The sequence below is a fragment of the Gopherus evgoodei genome, chromosome 5, assembly GCF_007399415.2.
Source record: "Gopherus evgoodei ecotype Sinaloan lineage chromosome 5, rGopEvg1_v1.p, whole genome shotgun sequence".
NCBI classification, from domain to species: Eukaryota; Metazoa; Chordata; order Testudines; family Testudinidae; genus Gopherus; species Gopherus evgoodei.
In genome coordinates, this window is record NC_044326.1 from 76015089 (window position 1) to 76036054 (window position 20966).

The 20966-nt window shown below is 40.5% G+C and overlaps 1 protein-coding gene across 2 annotated transcripts in view; it reads right to left on the reverse strand.

Moving 5' to 3' along the window:
- Positions 1-20763, reverse strand: part of KLHL2 (kelch like family member 2) — a 120662-nt gene extending 99899 nt beyond the window's left edge. The window contains exons 1-5 of one of the 2 annotated variants that reach the window (XM_030563389.1): positions 20575-20763; positions 18789-18998; positions 13456-13581; positions 8936-9042; positions 3999-4120 (exon numbers count right to left, since the gene is read on the reverse strand). In XM_030563389.1, coding sequence (XP_030419249.1) covers positions 3999-4120; positions 8936-9042; positions 13456-13581; positions 18789-18823 — 390 coding nt within the window. In that variant the 5' untranslated portion in view covers positions 18824-18998; positions 20575-20763. The remainder of the gene's footprint in view (positions 1-3998; positions 4121-8935; positions 9043-13455; positions 13582-18788; positions 18999-20574) is intronic. The other variant, XM_030563390.1, reaches the window with a different exon arrangement.
- Positions 20764-20966: the final 203 nt, after the last annotated feature.

Here is a 20966-nt window from a genome sequence, read left to right on the forward strand (position 1 = left end):
TTACTGTGGCTCTCTGACAATGTACATTGGTAAATTCTGCCTCCCTCTCAGGTTCAGGTTGACCACCCCTGCGCTAAATCAACACTCGCTGCATTGACTGCAGCAGTGCCGATCTACCGGTAAGTGTAGACATGCCCTGAGTTTACCAGAGGAAATTTAGGAAGGCAAATGAAGTCTCACATTTGCATGCAGGAAACAGTCTATGAACAAGTGTACAAAATGTACCTGTTTTACTAGTTTCTTCAATCCACCAGCAATGCAAGCCTACAGGTGTTCGGTTTCCACATTTTACAGGAAAATAAGCTGATCCTTTTTTGGTTCACTTAATTACCAAGTCTGACCTTTAAAGGAGCATGTTCTCACAAAAAGATTTTTCTAAAAACCAGGCAAATGGTCTTTAACAAAGCCTAAAACACAAGTAATTCTAATACAGAATTTTTAATAAAGGGATCTCTTGCTCATGATCATCTCTAAATTAAAGTAAACAAGGCAGCTTAGCACAATATATATGAATAGCTAGTTAAAACTAACTTAATAGTGACTTAATACCAGCTCACACTGTTTATCCAGGCCCAAAAGACCACTACACTACAATAACTCCATTGTAGTATTTTGTACCTATTTGAAAAAACAAGTAAAACTCAGTACGTTTGTTTCAAATGGAAAATACATCATGTTCATGTAACAGCTATCAACTTTTTTCTGCTTGCCAAAGCAAATTAAGGAAGAAGCTCAAACTCATTTTCCTGTTAACAGATGGACTGAGAGGACAGTCAGTCAGCATAACAATAGTATATATAGAATGGTCCTTCTGCTATTAATCTATAATTATTTGCACATGTGCATAGCATAAACACATTAGTACAGTTGTGTATAGCTATTCTGCACTGAAACTGCAAAACCACACGCTTTTTGAATATTTGTTCATTTAATAGATTTGCTCATTTAGTAGACTAAGTTTCCTAACATGTGATCTAAATATACTGATGATAGCACTTCCAGTCCTATTAAATATATTACATGTTAATATCATAAGACGCTACCTGTAAGTAGGAGCCTCTCAGGTGGTCAGTAAATCAGTCTGCAGACACAGTATAACAGGATCTATTATATTATATCTTAGGTATTTTACAACCCCCATGACCATGATACATGAGCATCTCACAATCATCAAGGTGTTTACCCTGTGCTATTTGCCCAATTTTACAGGTGGGGAACTGAGACACAGAATGACTAAGACTGCCCCAAGGTCACACAAATGCCTGCAACAGAGCAGAAACTGAATGCCCAATCTCCCACTGCCTAGGTTAGGGATGTAACCACTGGATTATCCTTCCAAAAGATTCAGGGCAGCCTTTTTCATCTTAGCTTTTAAATCTCTGGGGCAGGGACTGCACATGTATTTGGACAGCACTTAATGTGAGTATTAGCAGAATACAAATAAAATAGATATTTAGCTAAAATAAACGTGAGGGTGACAGAGGAATATATTTCCATTTATAGCCAGTTCCATGACACAAATGCACGTGATGACATTCAAAAGTGCAACTCTTATTTCAGTAGATCTAGTCCGAATCAAGCTAGACTGTCTTTTCAATATACAAGTAACTACAAACTGTAAGATCACTCACCAGGTCACATTATATAAATTACCAACCCCAATATCATTAGATTCATCTTCAAACAGCCAGGTAATCTGGAGCTGTGAAAATGAAAGCTGCATCAGACTCAGAAGCATTAAACCTGTGGATATCTGGCCTTTAACATCCCTCATACTACTACTAAGATACAGGAATTTTACTTCTCATGACCATAAACACAAAAGAGGAAGCCAACACTGTCAACATCAGACTAAAATATGTCCTCTTAGACAGAACTAGCATCCAAAACACACAAGGCTGCTTGCAGAGTCAGAAAGAAAACTCTAAACAAAAGACCTTACCAGAAGAATTTCATTTTTAATTGAAATTTGGCCATCCATCCTAATGTTATGTACTGAAGGTTAGAAAGAGATAGACTCATAGAAACACAGGGTTGGAAGGGATCTTGAGAAGTGATCAAGTCCAGTCCCCTGCACAAGGAGTCATCAAAGTATATATGGAGAAACTTTGCCCCTCAGGAATCAAACTTTTCATGAATGGGCAAAAAGGAGCTGCCATGAACATGTGAGAAGAGTATTAACGAAATCTCTGTCATTTTTGATAGTGCAAGAGCTCTCCACAATGAGATTAAGAGGTCTATACCATTGTTAGTTTGGCAGGATACAGCACAGCCTCGTCAAAGACTTATTATGTGGCTGACAAAGCCCTCAGACAGTAACACCACAAGCCAACAATATCCAAAGAGAACTAGGTAGTAAGATGTGAAGTTGCCATTTCAGAATGGGAACATATATGGCCTAGATTGCTGCAGGGGCTGGTAATGGAACATTTATTATGATTTGTAAAATGCAGTATGAAGTCTATCACTTCCAGGTCACTGATTCAAACTGGCTAAGACCAGTAGTGACTCCAACTGATGGCTATGCTGTGGCCAAGAAGAGCTGATAATCTCAGCCCAATGCCCAGCAGTAAACTGTTCAGTTCTGGCTGAAAGATTGAAGTGCAAGTATGAGGTGCATATAACACAATTTTTTTCCCCTCAGGATTTACTGTGTGTGAATGGCTAGTGATCAAATGCTCAGAGGAAGAAAAAGGGGGAGTGGTGAAACAAAGGCAGAGGGTAACAAGAGTAACTGGAGACCTAAATAATACAGCTTACCAAACAGCACCTCTTATTAAGCAACCAGCATTAACTCTCCAGAACAGCTACTTCAGATCTTAAGGCAGCAGAAGCAAAAGAAGAGGGAAGGGCTGAATCTGTAAAAGCTAAAATTTTAATCTGTATTTTTCATTGTTGATTAGATTCTTTCACTGTGACATTTCTAATCTCTTTGAAATGTGTCTGCCATGAATGAGTCATAGGTAAGATCAGCTGATTGAGTGAGTGGGATGGGCGAAGTCCTTGAGCTAAATACTGATTGATACAAATATAGAGCTAACTAGCAAGAGTCCATCCTTAAACTGAAAAAAGCCAGACTTAGTAAGCCACTGACAAAGTGAGAACATATAAACTCGGACCAAGTGGTAGTAGGTGACTTAGTGGACTAACATAAAGGAAATGTTCAATAAACTAAATTTTAATATAAAGGGAGACAAAACTCAGTGCAAACTAGCACTATCAGAGTGAAAACTCCAAGGTAGCCTTGCAGATAGAACACTAGCAGCAAACTGAGGAGTGTGGAGGATACCCAGTTTACTGCGCTAATGGTATTATTCAAAGCCCACTGAAATCTTTCCATTGACTTCAGTGATCTTTGGATTAGGCCCAGAGTACAGGATGTGCGAGTACTAGCCTTGGGAGCATGAACTACCCTTCCATCACAAAGGTGGGGAAATTTCCACATCAGCATAGAAGCACATTAGTAGTGCAGAGGATCTTCTAGCTGGTGTAGCTATACTGTGAATAGAGGTCTTCACTTTGCAGTAATGGGGCTTTTCTCAAGCAGGGAACAGCCACATTTCAGAGTGTGTGCGCGCGCACACACACACACACACACACACACTTGACTTTCACTAGAAAAGTTACATGATCTTAGTACAAAATCCCTTTGTTTATTTATTTAAGGGCTTGCTGATACTTACTCTACTAGACAGCAAGATTACTGTCAATCTATCATTTCTGAGAAACTACAAAGTAGTGACTGGTGTTTTCTTTGCAGCACATGAATGTAGTTAATGTCTTGGGGAGCCTGATTTTGCACTTAAGAAAAAAGGAGAATTCTGTGATCATACAATTTCTTTCTAATATTTTTCTCTTTTTCTTAAGGTTAAGATTCTAGCAGTAAATCCTATTATCTTTGCAAGTGTAAGAAAAAAAATCACCTTATTTTGCAAGAGCAAAAATGTCAGACACCACAGAAACACCACAGTTATTAGGAGAAGGTTTTACTCTCTTACCTGTACATTTTCTTCTGTAACCTGAATTTCAGCAGTGTAAGCATAATCAATAAGCATTCTCAGCGTCCAGCCATCCACTTCCTTTATTCGAACTCTCTTTGCTCGACTCTCACTCATTTCACCTGCAATACAATTTTGCAGTCTGATTAATTTAGTCACCAGGAGCTGCACTACTGTCAATGAAGCTACTGTCCCTTGTTAGGGATGGTTTTAAATTTTGTCACTGGAAGAACTCTCTTCCAGCAATAAAGAGCGGCCATACAGCACACCTTACAACAGCTGTTGTAAGGTGCACAGAGTAGACATAGCCTAAAGGTAGATTAACTCGGATTATCTGAAGTTACTAAAAGGCTATCTAAGGTACTTATGTGGCTCCTATCACCATAGAATCTGACAGATTCTTTATCAGGGCTCCTTGCTTCTGCAACTCATATAGGTTCTATCTTTGGATGAGGGGGACATACCAGGGCTAGGAAGGGTGAAACTTCTCCATTCTTGCCTCTTCTCTTGAGTTCCTCTGTTAGAATTTAGGTTCTAGAGCAGTGGTTCTCAATCAGGGGTCTGGGGCCCCCTAGGGGGCCGTGAGCAGGTTTCAGGGGGTCCACCAAGCAGGGCCAGCATTAGACTTGCTGGGACTCAGGAGAGAAAGCCAAAGCCCTACCGCATGGTGTTGAAGCTCTGGGGGTCTGAGCCCTGCCACCCAGGGCTGTAGTTGAATCCTGAGCAACTTAGCTTTGCAGAGTCCCCTGTGGCAAATGGCCCTGGACAACTGCACTGCTTGCTACCCCTTAACGACAGCCCTGGCTTTCATACGCAGAAAAACAGTTGTGGCACAGGTGGGGCATGAAGTTTATATAGCATGTTGGGGGAGGAAGGGGCTCAAAGAAAATGGTTGAGAACTCTTGATCTAGAGGAAACACAGGAAATGCCAGACTGAATCAAATCTGTGGTCCATCTAACCCAGTATCATGTCTCTGATTGTGGCCAGTGCCAGATGTTTGAGAGGATGGTGTATGCAACCTCACGTTATGAAATGTGGGATAATCTGTCCTCCACATTATATCTCCTCCCAATCCCTAGTAGCTAGAGACTGATGGAAACCCTAAAGTGTGAGGTTTAACATCTTTCAAAATGTTAGCAATTACAATTATAACTCTGGATGGAGAAAGAATGGAGAAAATGCCTCCATTCTTCCCTTTGGTTGTAACCAGTTAAGTGAGTGAATTTGAAGGTCAACAGGTAGAAATGTGGATTATTAGATGTGTAACATAAATAGGAATTAAAGATTAAATTTAGGACTTTGTTAGTGGAGAATGGCCACATAGCATAGGCAGCATGGTTGATTCTTATTGGAAGGAAGCATTTGCACCTGTAGCACACAGCCTGCCAATCCTTGAAGCAACACTGGGTGTTGGGTTTAAAACTCCCACCACACCGATTCACTGAATAAATGGTTAGTCTATTTACATAGAGATATTTTGAATGTGTGACATAATACTCAGTATTTAAAATACAGCTAACTTAAAGGGCTTGCATTTCTGCATTATCAACCAGATGGAAAAAAGCATAATAAAAAAAGTTGCTTTCACTTGAGTTTAACAGAAAACTAGGATAATTTTTTTTTAATCTGATAAAAATATCAATGCTCTCTGGTAATCAGAGCCAGAAGGGCATCCAGAAGTCACCTACTAAAAGAAAGGCCCAACAAAGAAAGTAACAGAACGCCACCAGCCGTCACCTACAACCCCCAACTAAAACCTATCCAGCCCATCATCAAGGATGTACAACTTATCCTGAAGGATGATTCCTCACTCACAGACCTTGGGAGACAGGCCAGACCTTGCTTACAGACAGCACCCCCAACCTGAAGCAAATATTCATTACCAACTACACACCACACAACACACACACTAACCCAGGAACCAAACCCTGCAACAAACCCTGGTGCCAACTATGTATGCATATCTATTCAAGGGACACCATCATAATCACATCAGCCACACCATCAGGGGCTCGTTCACCTGCACGTCTACCAATGTGGTATATGTCGTCATGTGCCAGCAATGTCTCTCTACCATGTATATTGGCCAAACTGGACAGTCTCTACACAAAAGAATAAATGGACACAAATCTGACATCAGGAATTATAACATTCAAAAACCAGTAGGAGAACACTTCAATCTCCCTGGTCACTCAATAACAGATTTAAAAGTGGCAGTTCTTCAACAAAAAAAACAGACTTCAATGAGAAACTGCATAACTGGAATTAATTTGAAAGTTGGACACCATCAAATTAGGCCTGAATAGAGACTGGGAGTAGAGGGTCACTATAGAAACTAAATCAATTTGTTAGTTTCTAAGGTGTCACAAGTACTCCTCGTTGTTTTTACAAAAACTAATTTCCCCTTGCTAAATACTCACACCTTCTTGTCAACTGTATGAAATGGGCCACCTTGTTTACACAGGCCTCTAACACTACAAAAAAGTGATTTCCACTCCTTGTCAACTGTTGAGAATTGCCTACTTCCAACTTAAACTGAATTGGTTCGTTAGCACTGATCTCCCACTTGGTAAGGCAACTCCCATCTTTTCATATGCTGTGTATTTATACCTCCCTACTGTGTGTTCCACTCCATGCATCTGATGAAGTGGGTTTTAGCCCACAAAAGCTTATGCCCAAATAAATGTGCTAGTCTCTAAAGTGCCACAAGGATTCCTCATTGTTTTCACTGGTAATCTGTGTATCAACCATAAATGAACACTTAAGAATTAATAATTGGAGAATTATTTAAATGTCATTTCTATGTTGCACTACCTGGGTATTCACAGTGGTGAGCTGGAGCCGGTTCCGACCGGTTCACAGGAACTGGTTGTTAAATTTAGAAGCCCGTTTAGAACCAGTTGTCCCGCCAGGGACAAGTGGTTCGAAAAGGGCTTTTAAATTTAAACAAAAGTTCTAGCAGCTCCCTGCTCTTCCCCCTGCCCCAGCTCACCTCACTCCGCCTTTGCCTCCTCTTCTGAATGCTCCTCCAGCTTCTCCTCCCCCTCCCCAGCTTCCCACGAATCAGTTGTTCGCGTGGGAAGCCTGAGAGGGCTGAGAAGGAAGCAGCGGCATCCCCCAGGTGAGTTGGGGTAGGAGGGCGGGGGCACGAGCAGGAGGACGTCTCCAGGCGCCGCACAGCTCCGGTCTGACCTCCTGCCCGGCCCCCGGATCTGGTCGCGACCTCGGCCCCGACCGCCAGGCAGCGCGATAAGGGGGCAGGGTATAGGGAGGGGGTGTTGGATAGAGGGCAGGGGAGTTGGGGGCTGGATTAGTGTCGGGGCGGTCAGAGGGCAGGGAACAGGAGTATTGAACAGGGGCAAGATTCTTGGGGGGAGGGCAGTCAGGAAGGAGCAGGAGTTGGATAGGGTAGTGGAGGGCAGTCAGGGGACAGAGAGAAGGAGTGGTTGGATGGGGCAGGGGTCTCAGGGTGCCATCAGGAATGAGAGAAGGGGTTGGATGGGGTGACAGGGGGCAGTCAGGGGACAGGAAAGGGAGGTGGATGGTGCAGGGGTCCCGGGGGGGGCTGTCAAGGAATGTGGGGGGTTGGATGGGGCAGGAGTCCCGCGGGGGGGGGGGGTATGATGACCTCGTGAGGTGAGGAGGAGGGAACCGGTTGTTAATATTTTGGCAGCTGATCACTGGGTATTCAGCCAAAAATGTGGGGTGAAGGAGAGAAGAAAGAACAGAATGGAAGACAAGTCAGTCCTAGCAGAAAGAAAATGTTGACAGATTTCAGTCAATTCCATATCATAAGCAAATCCGGTTTATCCTAAATTAACAGTTTAATCTCAATAAAGTGATCCCTGTTTCCCAATACACAGTTGTATATACAACTAGAACTTCTGATCCTAATTTGAAAGTTAGTTGTCAAAATTTTATTTTTGCTCTTTATATATCAGGAATGTAACTGAAGTTGTAAGATGCATATCACAGTGATTATTTCTGATGTCCCACGTCATCAAGAAAAAATAAGGAAACATTAAGGGCCAAAGTATATCGTAGGGTGGGAGGAAAGAGCCAAGCAATTTTAAAATAAAATTATAAAATACACATTTAATAATAATTTTCGTTTTGACAGCATCTTCTATGAGAGGATTTCAAAGTAATTTACAACCTGTGAAGAAGTAAATCTTCAACATTCAAAATCCACTGGGAGGCATTAAGGATCTAAACCTACTTTAGACCTACAAACCCTCTAACATGCTTGCTGTAACAATATAACAGCAACTTATTAGCATGGAGTGAGAAGAGGCAGAATCCAGCCTGCATGGAAAAGTTATGCCAACAATGAACAGCATCTCTGTCACTCAGTTATCCAAAGAATACCAAAATATGCACTCCAGCTGCCAAAACCACTGAAAGCGTTCATGTCTAACAGCTTACAACACTATGGGACTGAGGAATTTACTTAGCGGAAAGAAGAGATGTTAAAGGGACATCATCTACTTAAAGTCCAGAAAAGAGTGATTTAACCCACTGTTACACAGGATTATTACTATTAAAGGAGAAAGAGATTCTCTAACCTTTTCACTTTGAACATGTGATAGCAATTTACATAGTCATTTTCTACTGTTTCCCCTGTTTGTGCGCATCTTTCACAAAGAAAAAAGGAAGAGAAAAATAAAATAAACAGAACAAGAGAGAAATATCAAGCATTGTCAGGAGGACTTAGAGCCCAAACCTACTTTTAACTCTCTTTATACAGAGATACTGGATTTCAAGTTGACAGTTCCCTTTAAAGTTAGAACAAACTAACAAAATATACAAGGTTCCTATAATTTCAATGTTTTATTAATATATAAATAAAGCATAGCAAAACAAAACTTTTTTGCCTGTGCACTTCAGCATAATCTGATAATAGTTAAAGGTAACAAGTGTTAAAAATATTTAGTACCTGTAAACATGGCATGGAAGTAAGGACTGCAAGCGGCTAGCACGACTCTATGAGCTGCAATTTCCATGTCTTCAGCTACTATTGTCACATCACACAACAAGTTTTGACTGTTTGAAAAAAAATATCAGAGGAAGAGTAATTTTACATAAGAAAAACCATAGTAGAAAAGCACATAACATCTATCTTTTAGTAAACATGACTTTTTCCCCAACAAAAACAACGTTGATAAACCAAAATTTTTAACTTTGTTTAAAAAAAACACACAGCTGTATACTTACAGCTGGTGCTTGGGATCATGCAGCTTCCTAGGCGCAAACTAATTAATTCTGCTTTCTTGCTTGGATAAAAGACTTGTATGCCAAATACAGAACAACTTATATCAGCCTGTCAGAGTTTGAGGCTACATACTCTGGAGGAATACTCTTTCCATGCTATGTATCAATATGGACAAATACTAAAAGGTTACGATTCACTCCCATGTAGATCAGGGCTATGAGCTTCCTAGTCAGTGATGAGCCCAAACTTCAGAGTGGCTTTCTTTGTTGTATTACTTTGCAATTTCATGTCTTGTTTACTATTCAAAATCACCATAAAGTCTTCTTTGTTATTACTTCTTTTCAAGTAGATTTCATCACCAAAAATCTCTGAACCAAGAAAAATAGCTTAGGTTTTTCTAGGATGAAACATAGCATGCCTGAATTTCCAACTTCTTTAGTTGGTAGTGTTGTAGTTATGTTGGTCCCAGGACATGAGAAAGACAAGGTGGAAGGGGGGATGATAAAGATTTCTTTCAGGATGCAGGACTCATCCAGTATGGCTTTGTCATAAACAGATAGCTAAGGGTTAATGTCTCTTTCACCTGAAGCACCTGATCAGAGGACCAATCAGGAAACCGGATTTTTTCAACTTTGGGTGGAGGGAATTTTGTGTCTGAGTCTTTGTTTTCTGTCTGCCTGCTTTCTCTGAGCTTTGGAGAAGTAGTTCTGTTTTCTAATCTTCTGTTTCTAAGTGTAAGGACAAAGAGATCAGATAGTAAGTTATATGGTTTCTTTTCTTTGGTATTTGCATGAATATAAGTGCTGGAGTGCTTTGATTTGTATTCTTTTTGAATAAGGCTGTTTATTCAATATTCTTTTAAGCAATTGACCCTGTATTGTGTCACCTTAATACAGAGAGACCATTTGTATGTATTTTTCTTTCTTTTTATATAAAGCTTTCTTTTAAGAACTGTTGGAGTTTTTCTTTACTTCAGGGAAATTGAGTCTGTACTCACCAGGGAATTGGTGGGAGGAAGAAATCAGGGGAGATCTGTGTGTGTTGAATTTGCTAGCCTGATTTTGCATTTCCTCTGGGTGAAGAGGAAAGTGCTTTTGTTTCCAGGACTGGAAACGGAGAGGGGGAGTCACTCTGTTTGGATTCACAGAGCTTGTGTCTGTGTATCTCTCCAGGAGCACCTGGAGGGGGGAAGGGAAAAAGGATTATTTCCCTTTGTTGTGAGACTCAAGGGATTTGGGTCTTGGGGTCCTCAGGGAAGGTTTTTCAGGGGGACCAGAGTGCCCCAAAACACTCTAATTTTTTGGGTGGTGGCAGCAAGTACCAGGTCCAAGCTGGTAACTAAGCTTGGAGGTTTTCATGCTAACCCCCATATTTTGGACGCTAAGGTCCAAATCTGGGACTAAGGTTATGACAGGCTTGTAATTGTTTGATGATATTCCGTATGGACTGCAGTATGGTGTGGTAGCTGAGAACAAGGAGTGTGCGATCAGTGCATTTTTTCCTGTATTCAAGCAGCTTCTTCCAGGATATTTGGATGGATCATTTCACGATGCAATCTACTTCTCCAGTGGAGTGTCCTTGTCTGATGAAGGCAGTTTTAAGTGGGTGAAGTGTGTATCCCACAATTTCTCCTAAAAGAACCATCACGCATCCATTAAACTCTCTACAACACTCCCTCACAAGCATCAACCTCCTGGACACCACAATCAGCTTCAACAAAGAAACCCTACAGCAACTATATACAAGAAACTCACAGATCACCACACTTACTTTCATTTCTAGTACCTACTCCAAACACAACAAAAAATCTGTTATCCACTCACATACCGCAGAATATGCTCCAAGAAGAAAGTCCAGGATATACACTTAAAACTGCTTTCACCAAACCAAGACACTCCATCAGAGAAGTAAATTGCATGATGGAAATGGCCATCCAATACCCCAAGAAAATCTGCTTCAATAAAGGAAAAAAAACCACCAACTACACACCTCTAACTATTACTTACCACTCCACACTGGAATCTGTGTGGGGTATCACCAAACAATTGCAATCCATACTTGATGGAGACCACATCCTGAAAGAAATCTTTCCCAGACCCCCTCTTATGGCCTCAAACAACCCCCCACTGCAGCCAACCTCTCTAAGTTCACGATCAGAAGCAAGTTCCCCACAGACCAGGACACAACAAATTAAATGACAGCAGATCCTGCTATGACAGACGCAAAGCCTGTAGATATATCTCCACTGTTAAGTGGATCAATACCCTCCAACACCTTCCAAGATACATACGTCCTATCAATGCCTATCACGACATATAGAGTACCTCATCCAGTGCATTAAACGCCCCAACGACGACTTGGGTGAAGCCAGACAACTACTATATTCTCGATAGAACTCAAACAGAAAAACGATAAATAACAAAAACACTCTGTCACTATGGGCAAACTCTTTAAAAAATGATCACTCAATATCTGCCTCTTAGTACTTGACCTCAAAGGAAACTTGCACAACACCTTCAAATGACGAACCTGGGAACTTATATTCATAACTTTGCTAGAGACTTAGGGCTTCTCTACACTAGAAAATTAAGTTGACTTAAGTTAAGTTGACGTACAGTCACCACAGTAATTAAAATAGTGGCTCACGTCCATACTCACTCCTTCTGTCAGTGGTGCACGCATGCTCACTAGGAGCACTTCCACTGACTGAAGTGAGGCACTGTGGAACACAGAGCTAGAGCCTGGCAGCCCTGGGTAATTTTTCACCCCCAGCGACAGAAGTTTTGCTGATGTAAGTGCTAGTGTAGACATGGCCTCAATAGACCCACTGGTTTCATTGCTCATTGCAATAATTTGTAACCTACTAACCCTCCTTTGCCCTGTGACTGCAGAGGTGTTAATAGTCACTTCATCTTGAATGGTCTCTTGCAATGTGTTCATTTCTTATGTTTAATCTGTTCCACCTGGTATTTAGCTATGACACTCTGATTACCTTTCCCACATCTGAAGAGCTCCCTGTAGCTTAAAAAGCTTGTTTCCGTCACCAACAGAAGTTGGTCCAATAGAATATATTACCTCACTCACCTTGTAACTTTTCTAGATCCATTTGTATCTCTCTCCTGAGTGTTTACAGTACACTGTTTCCTCCCTCTTCTTTCAGAGAGAAATTTCTTTATTAACTTTTTCATTTAAAATATGGCTTCATCCAGATCTTTGTAGCACACTTACTAGATACTTCTGTCCAGTCTGATCCATTGCAATTTACCATTATTCTTCATGGTCAAATCTCTCAAGATACAAGTTAAAAATCTGGCTATTCTCAGCATTTCTGATAGGCTGGAGTGATCAGTTCCATACTTTACCTACTGCTGCCATCAATGGCTTCCAGTGTTGCAATGGTGGGAAACTTGACAAAAAACTTTTCCTACGGCATAAGAGGCCTATGTGAAAAATGACCTATTTACTGAACCTATTTGAAATACACTGTGCAACAGACAGTGTCACTGAAACTCAAACAAAATCCTTCAAATGTTTTTCATACCCCATAAGCAGGCTTGGAAGGATTAGATTTCTATCAGTAAATGTTGGTAAGCATCCATTTCGCTGCACACACTCAAGTTGACAAATGAATATCTCCATCAATAATAACTAAAATTTACAGATAGGCAAAGTAAAAAAAAATATTGCTTGATATCTTTAAATCAAATTCAAATAATTACTTTGTATATTTTGATGTGATGTTAACAATTTGTTTTAATTATTATAAACTAACTTTCGAATCTCAATATCTACTGTCATTAAATAATTATTGTCTGACCCCCCATAATTTCATGCAACTGTGAAAATTTAAATATAGAAAAATAAAAATGCTTAAAATCCATAATGTTGTGGAACTTTAATAATGTATATCCAGAAAAACAGAAAAATGCTTAGATATAAGTGTTTATTTTTGTTGAAATAATTAAAAAAAAACAACATTGAATTCTGCCAAGCCAACAAATAAGCAGTAGCTCTGGCTAGCTTGTCAAGGGTGATATGAATATATAGTATAGATTCCATCAAATTACTTTATGAAGACCAACAAGTTATCACTTTTTAGTTTTATAATTCGTCTTATTGGTTTACCTGGAAAGCTATGTTCATGGGATTACACATCCTATTTACAGTAGAAACTTAAAAAAAAAAAACTTGTTAGCAACTGAAAATGGATGGACCCCATACATGTGCATAAATACAATACATACCTTCTTAATTCATTCATAACTTTGAAAGCTTTCTTCATATGCCAAGGATTCACTGTAACAGGGCAGTGTTTTTCAGTATTATCATCTTTCAGATCCACAGGCTTCTGATGGCAAAGTTTTGTACATCTGTAAACAAGACAACCAAGTTTAGTTAACATTTCTGTCTACTTGAAAATCATGGTCCCAATTCTTCTTGCCAAACTTTCTTTGTACTCAGAGTAATTTCAAATTCCACATTACCAACACCCAATACATGTTTTGGAAAATATACCAGGAACCTAATAATATTAGTCAGAGGAACACATCTAATAGCCAGGTTGATGATAAAGGAGAATGTTAGCCTAGTAAGCTCCATGAGCAAAGGCATTAATGAGGAGTCCATCCTCCCCCTGACCAATCCTCAGCTGCTGGGAAAGCAATGGATACTGGAATTTTTGCCCAGCTGCTATCCCTGAGTCCTGGTAAGGCAAGGTAGAACATCTTTCCTCTAAACCTATAATTAGTTGTTCCCTGATCATAGCTGAGGCCTGGCTTGACATGAGTGATTAACAAATGAGGGAGACCTCACTTCTTGGATAGAATTAAAGAGGTAAACAGATTAGGCTGAAAACAGAACTTTTGTGCTAAATGAGATAAGTAAATAGGTCAGTAGACTAAAAAGACAACGTCTGAGCCAGCTAAAGTAAGAAGCAGAACACCCAGAGCACCATTTACTAACAATGGGTAAAATAAGTTAGAAATGAAGAGATGAGGTGGAGCATGGGCAATGCATGGACAGAGCATGCTGCACAGGGATTGGTTCCTGCAAAGTTTTCAAGCCAATCCAAAAACATGTTATGCAATGTAATATGTAAATATATATAAAGGAAGAGGCTTTCTGTGTAACTTTGGATGTGTGGCATTCTCTATACCCACCTACACTTGGGCCCGATCAACTCAGGGTAGCTTTGCGACAAAAAAAAAAAAAAAAAAGAATCTGAGTGACAAAATCTGGAGTCAAACTGAGAATTAGATGAAGCACTCTCCCAGAACTGTACAAGGTGTTCCAGAAAAGCTGAGTAGACAAGATCTCAGACATAAGCCCAGTATTGATAAATTTTCAATCTCCAATACCCTTATCTGTCTGTTGGAAGAGAATCAGTTCACTCCCTCTCCCCCAGCCCTAGCCTGCTACAACACAATATCTCCCACAGCTTCCAGGTCATCCTCCCCCTTTGAAAATTCCAATATCTGCTCCTGTTCAGTTTTCCACATCAGCAACATGAAACTGACATGATTATGGGCAATTTCACCACTATCCACAAGACTCTTCTGAAGACAAAGAGTGAAACTGATCAGACATTTTTTAATGAGTTACTGCTGCTTGAAAAGTCTCAGAGTAGCAGCAGAGACAACAAAGCTGTCTGAAGAACAGCATCACTTCTGTTTAGATTTGGCAAGTGATCTCACAACCATAGAGGTAAAAAACTTAACTTCTTAAAAGAAGGTTTAAATTCTACAAACATTGCTTATACCAGCTCCTTTGCCCACCTGAGCTAGCCAGTAATGAGTAGGCAAGTATCTTTTCAAGCTATGCTATTGCCTATAATGCCTAAATGCTGTTGCTATTCCCACAAAGGAGACAAATTACCATTCCATTCTGTTGAACATATGAGAGCTAGTAAATATTGTATATCTGCACTACACAACTTAATTCCCTAAGCTTAAAATTACCCAACAATCAAGCATGAATATTCGGCATTCAAATCACTTGCCAGAGGCAATCCACTCCGACACAAATACTTTAAAAGTTTACAATATTTTATAGTGAAGATTAAATCACTGCTTATAGTTTGTCATGTTTAAGTTTTTTTACCAAATTAGGAGGGTCAAATTCAACATAAGATTTAGGGACCTAGAACTCTCATCTGTTTTTTCCACTGCATCTGCAAAAGCAGTGGTTCCCAAACTGGGGTTCGTGAATCCCTAGGGGTCCGCGAAATGTTATAGGGGGTTCTCGGGAAAAAATTCCCTAATGGAGGACAGAGCTGTCCCTAGGAACCCTGGACAGCATGGGACCAGTAGCCTGGAGCCCCTGGACTTCCAAGAGCTAAGCAGATCAAAGCAAGCATATCTCTCACACTGAGGAGATTTAAACTTCAAGACTCCTTATAAGAAATGGAAAGGGAGGTGGGTTTTTTCGCTGTTTTTAAAATTAAATGGGCTAGTATTCTTTTTAAAATTATTATGAAGAACAAGTTTAAACTTTGTTGTACCGTGCGTTCTTTGCCTGAACTGCTCAAGACCTGAACACTCTGAGCTGGCTTGTTAAATACCTTCATGCTGTTTCACATTTGATACTCCTTGATGAAACATAGGAGCCCTGTATTATAACAGGCTTATTCAAAGTGATACAAGCTACAAGAGTGAGATCTTGGAAGAGTGTTGCCATTTTCATAATTCTAAGATCACTGCTTTTATAATTTATACTCAGGTAAAGAAGAAAAACCCTGGAAATATTCATTTTTAGGAGGGGGGGTCGTGAGACTTGACATTTTAGTGAAAAGGGTTCACAGGTTGTTAAAGTTTGGGAACCATTGTGCTAGAGTATTTTTCTGAGCATGTCTGAAGCAGCTTAAAATATATATATCACCTACATGAAGATAACAGCTTCTTGAATTTAAGATTTAAACCTGTAATTCTAGATGCGCTGTATTCCCACAAATAGGAAAGCAAACCTTTACTATACCATTCAGGATTTTGGGTCTAGTAACATAACATTTTGGACCAAACTGCAAGAAAGACAAAAAGCACTGATCCTCAAAGCAGGGTGGATAAAAATCAATGATTTAAAAGGGGGAAAAAAATCTGATTTTTTTAATTTAAATCAGATTTTTTTGATAAAATGCTTGTTGAGGAAAAAACCTATCTAAACATAGTTTTAATTAAGATACATTATAGCTCAAAGATATCTTATCACAGAATAGGAATTATAAATTCTAATTCTGTAGTATGAGTCAATATAGTCATGTAAAGTTTATGAAAAGTTTTGTAAATGAGTTCCAACAGTTCATGGATTAGGGACCCAATCTTATGGGGTTCCAAGGGCCTCTGTACAGATTATTTAGGTTAATCTTTCTCTGACTCGGTGCTCACTCTAGAAGATACCATCAGCGATGCTTAGTTTTGAAGTTTTCAAACTGTGGATTTGTGTCTCCAGAAGTAACATGCTTTTTAACAGCAAGGTGAGAAATAACAGATCTTCAACTCTATTGTCCTTCTGCAAATTTGTGTACACAGAGTCAATCCCTTACCTCTCTCTAAAAGTGCAAAGTTTCAAAAAGTTCAATGAACAGAAGATTATTAGGAGCGGAATAGATCTGGACAAGGAGAAGAAGTCTGGAGATAAATGTGAGAAGCGAGGGACATATGCTTGTTTTGTTAAACTGTTATATGTTTGCTGTTGAAGAAAAAAATCTAGAATACTTAACCTTGTTGTTTTAGTTAAACAAAACAATTTAAATATCTGTTTGGTGATGTTCTCTTCCTAATACACATGGCAAAACCCTCCAAATATTAATGATTAACCCATTGACTTGAAGATAGTTCACCTCCCAATGACTTCATAAATATCTGCTTCAATTGCCTTTTGGTAAATGAAATAACCAATCAATCAATCATTCATTTTTTGATATAGCTGTAAAACTAATCTGAAAATTTTCAAAATAAGTCACTGTTTAAAAATGTATAGTGTGTACCTTCTAAAAATGAAATCTACATCTATCTCTGAGTTGTGACGAATATGTATTAAGGTTATAACCAACAAGAGTGCACTTTTATGTAGAAAACCATGATTACATCAAGTCTTCCTGACTTTATTTAAATCAAATCCACCCTGTCACAAAGGAAGAAAGAATCATTGATAGAGAGAAAAATATGGTTGTCTACTTCGAACCCCTTGCAACTTAAACATTTGCTACACTCCAGAATTGAAAAGTTTGTTTTACAGCTAACTTTTGAGAAATGTCCTAAACAAAGAGATCCTCTTTTTACTTAAATTGTTTCAGGGGATAATTAGTAGAAAATTTTTGCATCAATGTTCAAAAAAAAAAAAAACAACCAACATCAGGAAGTATTTCTTCCTTACATCTATCACTATACTACAAAACACCTAAATACAGCCCCCGTAGTGCATTTCTTTTACAGTAAACTTTAATTTTCCAATTTATATGTTGTATATAGGGATCATCATTCAGAAATAAAAGCAATCAATCAAAATGATATACTGAAACTACAGGTATTAGGCAATATATATTGTACCATAAGATAATTAACAGTGAAGTAAACATTTACCCTTTTACGTCTCTGTTTGCTTACAACCGACATCCAAGTCAGCAATACCTCTTCTACCATAACTTCTCACACTCCAACACAATACACCACACTCTAAAAACTTAAAGACTATGCCAAATGCTGTCTTTGAGGGTTTCCAGACACACTGGCTGAGGTGGAGGGGTTGATTACATATGAACCATAGATTCACAAGGAAGTGATGAAACTGTCAGATTCTAGGTTACAAAACAGCATTGTCATAAGTTAGCTATGATGTTATAAAGACTACAATGAATTAAAAAGCCCTAATTAATATGCATCCTATTTTGGGGGTTGCTTTACATACTTTAAACTACTTTGGATTTGTTTAGTGGTATCTCTAGCTGAGCTACAGTTGTTTGTGACAGCAACTCCATTTCAGTTGTTTCTAGCGGTCCCATATCAGTGGCATCTGAGACTATACTGTAATGAGGAGGGTATGATGCACATCCATTAGACTACAGTGTAGACAGCCGGGTGAACCTTAACCTAAGCATGGTGGAGGCTGTGGTTTGAATCTTCAATACATAGATGCTATAAAAGATCTTCCAGTTGTCCTGATTATCATGCTTAACCAAACAGGGTGAAAACAAACAGTGTGGTTACCTAAATCAGAGGCATGGTCAGACTCATACTAACTTTTCTCTGCCTATTCTATTAATGCAACCCTCCCCATTTGATGATCCTTTCTCCTCCTGAAATTCCAGGACTACAATAGCTACACTTTGGCGCTCCTGAGAAGTAAGTAAACTTTAAACATTATGGGGCAATATATAACCTCACTTGCATGCCAGATTACAACACACATGATGATGTAGGGAGAAAAGACATAATGCAGGATCTCTCACATCATTCAATCCTGGATTGGTATAAAAAATGGGAGTCTAGATTTGTATATAGGCATGCAACACATTTATTGAAAACCAGAAAACAACAGATGGGACCCAGTTGTCATTTCTAATTTCATATATCAAAGTCTTCACCTGCCAGATCTTGGAAGAGCAGAAAGTGTTGCCATGTACACCGAGCAGAGTTTTCATAAGCATATTCACTTCCACTATCCCATACACACCACCCCATCACGGTTAATTCCTTCTGTCCTCAATCTTCTGCTAACTCCTCCAAAATCCAGGCTCCTACAAGCAGCAGAGGCTGCAAGATTTGTTGCAGACAGGCTTCTTTTTGGAAGACAGCTTGGGAAAGCACAAATTTACCATAAGAGATAAAGAAAGAAACAGCGGGTGGTATATTTTCCATTTATTTATAACAGTGCAGGGAGAAGGTGCCTGTAGCAATTTTTTGGTCAACTGCCTAGGTAACTGCCAAACCATGGGTATTAGAGAGAAAAATAAGTGAGGTAATACACTCCAAATCCTGGGTACAAAGAAGGTAATATGTTGCTTACCTTAATACAAAGAAAACGTATGGTTGTTAATTACGAAAATAAAATTACTGCACCAAGGAGGAAAAGGGGGTTGCAAGTACCATGGGAAAGGAAGGAGTTACACACTTATACATAATACTATTGCTCAATCACTGGAACACTCATTGTGCTTCAAATCTGAGGAGGTTTGGAACTATGGAATTGGTAAAATGTTGTAAAATACTGAGAAGCAGAAAATATACATACCTACATAAACCACCGATGAAACTGGTTATTGCTTAGCAACCTTGCTCTTAAAAAAAGCCACTACATCCACATGCCTTCAACACTCTAGAAATCTCTTAATGTAGTAATACATCTCAGTGCATGCTCTAACAGGTGTACATGCATTTTATGTATACACAGAGCCAGCAAGAGTGTGGATGATACTATAAATGTTTCATATTTTCTGCAAAACCATTCTTCATAAAACAGATGCTATAAAGATGTCTATAGGTAATGCAAAAATGAGAGCATTTCAGTCACGATGAGGGAAATATAACACGGTGGTTACACATTTCCTTTGAAAGCATCCTAAATGAGGGTGCTCTTCCCCTCCTTGGGAAGAGATTTTAAGGGCATTCCTTAGCATCTCCTCTCCTGGTTTTATGGGATGGGAGTGAATTTTATCATGTTTTCTGCTGACCATTTATAATCTTGCTCACTTTCTGGGATCTCCCTCATTCACCTGCCTCTGCTTGTGACAGCCCTTAAGAGTTATCTAGGAAACACTGTTGGCGTTGTACAAGGTACAACGAGACAGTTTACCCCCTGAAGATCTTACAGTACTAGTGCAAAGTATTATTAAAATCCTGCCGATACCTTGCCCACTACCACGTTTTACCTGTTGGGTGCTCCTGTTTTCAGACCAATCCCGCTAACCCAGGCGGGGAATGGGATAGCCGCCTTCACAGGATCCAGCAGGGCTGTAACTGTGCCAGGCTTTACCGTGTCCTAACGCCACCAGGGCAGATGGGACCCAGAGCCAGCCGGCAAGTGGGAGACGCGCATTCTGCCGGGTCCCTGGCAGCGGCGTCCAGGTCTCCCCTGCCAGCATCGCGCTGACACAAGCGAGGGAGCGGGAGGAAGAAGGGCGATGAGCCTGAGCAAGGGGCACTCAAGGCACAGCGGTACCTGAGCACCAGGAGGGGGACCCCGAGCCACAGCTGCCGCCTCCCTCCAGGCAGAGGCTATCGGAGACCGGGGTGGGGGTGGGGGGGGGAAGGGGCTGCTCCTCAGGCCGGAGGCCACGGGGGTGACACGCCCGGGGATTCCCCACGTCATCAGCAGGGCGCGCCCAGGCCATCCCCGAGGCCCCCCTCCCTTTCCCGCCCGCCCGCACTCACACCGGCGGCAGCAGCATCTCCATCGCGGCTCCGCGCAGGCTTCCTCCTCAGAACGCAGGCACTGCACGCTGCCGCCAGCACCATGCCCGCCGCGCGCCGGGACACCCGCGCCTCTCCCCTGCCGGGCCCTACAGCCGCCCAGAAGGAGACGGGCTCCCATCCATCTGCCCGCCAGAGCCGGGCTACGCTGCCCCTGCCGGGCGCCGCTAGCTTAGCCCACTTCCGGGTTCCAGCCAGGAGGGCGGTGACGGCGCAACGTCAGCACGCAGCCTCGCAGTGAACGTGAGGACACATGCATCCAATTTGCGTGGGTATTCACCCAGGAGAACTAATGCTCCAAAACGTCTGTTTGTCTGTAAGGTGCCACAGGACTCTTTGCTGCTTTTACAGAT